General features: G+C 39.4%; 1 protein-coding gene across 2 annotated transcripts in view; it reads left to right on the forward strand.

The window, feature by feature from the left end:
• slc39a14 (solute carrier family 39 member 14) overlaps window positions 1–4,668 on the forward strand; it is a 38,507-nt gene extending 33,839 nt beyond the window's left edge. For both annotated transcript variants that reach the window (XM_047381758.1, XM_047381759.1), the window contains exon 10: window positions 1,564–4,668. In XM_047381758.1, the coding sequence (XP_047237714.1) occupies window positions 1,564–1,716 (153 nt within the window). In that variant the 3' untranslated portion in view covers window positions 1,717–4,668. The remainder of the gene's footprint in view (window positions 1–1,563) is intronic.
• Window positions 4,669–6,032: the final 1,364 nt, after the last annotated feature.

Raw genomic sequence — 6,032 nt, forward strand, 5'->3', positions numbered from 1 at the left:
TAATAATAAAAAATAATAATTTAGACTTTATTGATTTCACAATGGAGAAATTATCCTCTGCATTTAACCCATCCCTTAGGGAGCAGTGGGCTGCCACTGTGCGGCACCCGGGGAGCATTCAGGGGCTCTGGGACCCAGGCCTCCCCAGGACACAAATGCTCTGTAACCACTAGGCCATCACTCCCCATGTCACATGTCAGAAAGATAGCCTCACATTTTAAATCCAGAGTATGTTTGGTAAACTCTGAGATTTAATTATGCGCCCAGGTTGTCCGTCTGCAAAACAAGCATGCTTGTGCTGATATGCTGTGTTTGCTTTTCTCCAAACATGGTGCAGTGCAGCATGACCAAACATCTCTACTTTGGTCTCACCCGTCCAAAAGACATTGTTCCAGAAGCCCTTTGCTTCATTGAGAGGCATATTCTTGACCTGGAGTGTTTGAGGAGGCCTTCTTGAATTTTTGCCATTTCTCGAAGTACTGACTGGTTTGACCTTGGAGTTAATTTGCTAGGGCGTTCACTCGTAGTAGCTGTCTTAAAGCTTTTCTGTTTGAATATTATTTTTCCCCAAATAATTGGGCAGTAGCTCTCTAAGACAGTGTTTCTCCACCCTGGTCCTCAAGGTCCACTGTCCTTCAGGTTTTAGATGTTACTGTGCTCCAGCACACCTGATTCAAATGATTGCATTACCCCCTGCATGCCATCAAGCACTGCAGAACCAAATCCTTTTGATCACCTGTTCATTTAAATCAGGTGCGTGTCTGCAGCGAAACAGCGGGGCCTCATGACCAGGGTTTAGAACCACCGCTCTGAGGTAGTCTGTGATGTCTTTCCGCCTTGGCATTGTGTTAACACGCATCTGTATGTTGAAGAGCAGTGTTGATGAAAATTTAGAAAGTGCCTGATAAAAGTATTTAATCCCCTTCTTTGTTCACCTCCAGCAGGCTTAATGGTTCAGGGCAGATGACTCTATTTAGTCTAAGATAAGATTTTTGCCACACTGTCCAGGGTTCAATTTCTGTAGTCAACATGTCTAGGAAGGAATTACAGCAGGGGTCCCCTTGGTTCCTCCTCTGTGAGTCTGGGTCTCATGGGAATTACCTTGAAGCTGTTAAACCTTGTCTAGATAGAAAGGTTTGGCAGGTCAAGTCAACATGTCTGACACTGTAAAACTGTTCTCCCTTGTCAAGGTTATAATAGAGCTGACTTTGAGTGACGACCACCGATCTCTTCCTTTGGTAAATACTAGTTTTGCCATAACAGCACCAAAATGCTAAAACCCCTGCTTTAATAGAGGGGGTAACATCTAATTGATTTATTCACCATCTGATTACATATTTATAGTAGCTGCTTGTTGTTAAATTGGCACCTTTTTTCAAATTTTTACCATTACTTGTTAGCTAATGATTTGGTCAGTAGCATTGGATTTTTCAGTCATTGAAAAATTTTCTAGTAAGAGCAAGAATAACTGTGGTATGTCTGCTTTCATGTAGGAAAGATCAGGTGAAAGAGACACGCATTGATTCCTCATCACACTGACCCAAAACGATTTTACTCTCTCAGTTCCCAGAGATGAACGAGGTGAGTCGGGAGGAAGAGGACGCGGGTGGCACCAGGTTCCTCATCACCTTCGGCATCCAGAACGCAGGACTCCTGACAGGCTTCTCCATCATGCTCATCCTTACTACATATTCAGGACACATGCAGCTGGGTTAGCACCAGACTCTTTGAGAGGGATTTGATGATAGAAACTGGGCCCAAATGAAGAAAAAGTGTTATTTTTTTAGTTTAGTTTTGCTGTATCTTGGTGGAGTTTTGGGGGATTTGATTGTGCGGCAGGAACGCACACTCCTGCATTGAAAAGAACTGACTATCAGCTCTGACATGCAGTAATGTTCAGGCCCGTCTGTCCGCGGACCTTTTCCTCCTTCATTCTTTCCTCCCTTTGGCTATTTTAAAACCTCAACTGAATCAGTCGACCAATACAAACGGATTCTCCTTTAATGAAAATCCCATTTTCCTTTAGTAGGCTCTTTATACCGCTTCATATTGTTTAGGGTCCTCCTCTTGTCTGTACTTCTTTATTCTTACCAGCTTGGATGTTACTCTAACTGGGCTGAGGTCTGTTTAGGTCCATGCAGAGTAATTATACCAGTGATCCTTTGTGAAAGCAGGTCAAGATAATAGCTGCTGTGAACCTCATTTTACTCTTTTTTTTTTATTTTTTTTATTCATGCTTTCACATTTAATACCAAAAAACACCAATCTTGCAATACTTTGAACTGGAAATATTCTTCAGAAACTGACTTTTGTTTGAACTTGTATTGTCTGATCATTGGTTTTGTTACACATTTAAAATGTGTGAAACCGACTTTAAAAGACCAAACATGGTGAAGGGCTACAGAGTGATTTTAGAACATTAACGCTTCATCGTGTGCGTTATGAAGTTGTTTAGATTCTCTAATGTTTTATTTATTTTGTTTTTAGAAAAGATGCACCTGCGTGCAGCACCCACGCTGTGGCATTTCTCTATAGTTTACCATCTGTGCCCTTCATTTATATAGCTATGATTAGTTTTTTAGATGATGATTATTATTATTATTGTTATTATTATTATGGGTATTCAGGAGTGCAAATCTGTCATCTTTGCACATCTTATGCATTACTTTTATCCTCAAATGATCTGTTGTTTTACAGCAACTACAGCTTCATGACCATATCTCTATGACAGCCATAACTGAAGGAGAACTTTATGGGCAGTAAGTTCAACTTCTTGTCATGACTAAAGTATGTGGACTGAGATGGTTCCATGGATATTTGTTTGTTATTAAACAGGTATCTATAAAGATGATTAGTCAGCAGTGAATAAAAAGGTTCTAAATAAAATCCGTCAGACTTTACTACAAATCTGGATGAAATTATTTTATGCAAAAGGAACTTATGACGAACATTTGGATTACTTGAGCCTGATGAAGTAGCTCCAAAAATGGGTAATATTTAAATAGCGACTGATCAGCAAAGATTTACTAATTGATTTAATGTTAAATCAAGGAATTAAAAAAAAAACAAAAACACCAAATTATCACAGCTTCAAACCTCTGAAAAAAAACAAGACCTTCCTTCTGCGTCCTGGTTGATTTAGTTTAGGAGGAGCTTTAAACATGATGAAGGTTCACATCTGCCATTAAAATCCTGTCCAGACAGAAAAATATCTTAAATTAAGTAACCTGACTGAGGCAATATGGGACAGGGGAATGAAAACCAAATGATCTGTAACGCTGCAGAGCTCAAGTATCAGAGAAAAAGCTCTAAAGATGTTGTCGTCCAGTAAGGTGAAAAAAGCCGCTGTCTTCAGAACTTCACTGCGCACATGGCCGAAGCACTGCTGTATAACTGAGTTCAAATTCTGATTATGATCCAGTGGGTCAAAACAAAAATGATACTGCAGAGAAGACTTACTCACCCAGCGATCTGCTCAACCATTGACTGATACCATCCCCACAAATGATCTTTTTCATTTAAAAGGAACCACACAAATGCTTCATTTCCAAAAACATGGTCAGAATATCCCCTCAGAAAGGTGGTTGGTTATTCTTTTAATTATCCGACGGCTATGCAAGAAGTTTTAGTCCCGCTGGCATTTGTCTCCAAGGACAAAAACTTCCTGCTTCCCAAAATCTGCTGATAAAGTAGTATATACACTCCTCTTTTCCGCCTTGAAACTAATCAGTCCTTTAAGACTGCTTCAGCCTGTAATATAAACTTGAATTATATTATTAGGTGTTTTAACCCTTTTAAAGGGGAACAAAACTCTAAATTTTCATAGAATACATTTCAAGGAGAACGTGATTGTTATTATTAACTCCGGAGATGTGAAATAATTGTCGGCATCATTGATTTTAATGCATTATTTTGTTTTTCAATGATGTTAGAGACTGTATCAACAGCAGCGTTCCAACTTAGCTTTTAGTTATTAAAAATCTTTAAAGAACAAGTGAAAAAGTTTATGGAGCAAAATATGACTTTAATTACAATAATCACCATGGGACGATCATCTGTTTAGTGTGTTGATACAGAAAACGAGCTTCGCTGTCCCTTCAAACATTCTGATATCTTACAAATACATGGCCCAGATTTTTCTAAATCCAACAGAGAGAAAAATATCCAAGATCAGATCCTTTGATCCATTATGAGTTTTTAAAAGAAGTGGGGAACACTATTTTTGTTAAAAATGTAATCAAATAAGCTCCTGGATGGTGAAGCTTAAATAGCAGAGCAGAATCAGTGCTGGTTGATAATGTCTGGGACTATTTATTTTCTTTAAGCCATGAAATATTTATTTACACTCCAAGCCATGGCGGCAGTGATGTTTTCTGTTGTTTTGTTTGTTATCTTTGCTTTTTTTTGAAACCTCATTAAACAAAATATGTAATGCAGTAAGTTAAAATCTTTACTGAACATGGAGCATAAGATGACACAAAGCCAGTTCAAAAACATGCAAGCCAACTGAAGAAAAACTGTTTGGAAGTTTGAATGATTCCCATTCTCTCTCTCTCTCTCTCTCTCATGTGTGTATATATGGATCATGTTCAAAGTATTGTATGCAATGTAGTTTATTGTTAGCCTTCTTTGTCATGAAACATTTTATAAACATTGTTTTCTATAAAAGTCATGTGTCCTCATTGAGTCTTGGTTCAAATATGATGTTTTCTTCCATTATTTCAGTGAAAGACGAGATTTTTATTTGCAAATTGGCAAAACATATTAAGTATTTTAAATAGCTGAGATGGAACAAGATGAATAATTAGTAAAGATGGAAATGGGAGGCAAATCTTCATGAGTCCATCAGTTGAGTTTTAGACTGGAACCTGGCTGAATAGAATAAGTCGACATTTTGGTCGACCGTTTGTTGAGCACCATCCAGAGACTGAACTTTTGCACACAATGATTTCTGATCTCATGAGAATGCCCACATTGTTGCACACAGTTTGAGATCTCTACTAGTACCAGATCTCCACCTGGGACATGCCAGGAAAGCATCTAACAGGAAGAACTACGGTGGTATCCTGAGCAGATCATGAAGTACCTCAATTGACTTTCTACGTATACCTCCAGACCCACATTACAGAACTCTTCATCTCCTGGGCTCACTCTAGCCACTCAAAGGAGGAAGGTCATTTTAACCACCTTTGTCTAGGATTTTGTTCTTTTAGTCATCCAGCATATCTCTTGACCACCAGGGTTAAAATGTGGATGAAATGATTATAGCTCCTCCTTCACCACAGAAAAGTGAAACAACACCTGGATTATTATTCCCAGAATACCCAAACCCCTCTGCTTGAAGCAGGGATTTGTGCTTACATGGAGGGAGCAGACCATGGAGAACCATGGCCTCATATGTAAAGGAGATAACTCCTATCCTGGCTGCTTCACACTTGCCTGTGAATCCCTCTAGCGTGTTCTGAAAGTCATAACATAGGGATCCAGAACCACATCTTCTCCAAAACAAAAAAAAAGGTGAGACAACTATAAACAGGAGTGAGAAGAAGCAGGCCTGGTGGAGTCTGACCTGCAACAGAAACTTGACTTCCAAGAATTAGTTTAAATCCAAACTCATATGACTGCCCCAGTAGCTCCACAAGGGAAAAGATCTGGTCCACTGTTCCAAGATCTGAACCAAAGTCACACTTCTCGTGAGTCCGAGGGTCAACATCTGGTTGGAGCCTAGACCACAGAACCTCACCCTTCAATCTTTGAGGGCCATATTCCTGTGACTTAGATTTGGAGAGACCAATTGCAGTTTTCTGGCCGATCACTGATTACAGATCTTTAAAAATCCGATTTTCTTTATAACTGACATTGTCAGGTGTCACAAGGTCACAATATACCTTCAATGTTCCAATCTTGTGTTGTCAACAGTGGGGTGACTGTTGTTAACTGCACACATGCAGATGTGACCTGGTGGGTGTGTGTGACTGTCAGTCAGCCCTCTCTCATAGTAGAGAGAAAGAGGACTGGCTGATTTTCAGAGC

The sequence above is a fragment of the Girardinichthys multiradiatus genome, chromosome 12, assembly GCF_021462225.1.
Source record: "Girardinichthys multiradiatus isolate DD_20200921_A chromosome 12, DD_fGirMul_XY1, whole genome shotgun sequence".
Lineage (NCBI taxonomy): Eukaryota > Metazoa > Chordata > Actinopteri > Cyprinodontiformes > Goodeidae > Girardinichthys > Girardinichthys multiradiatus.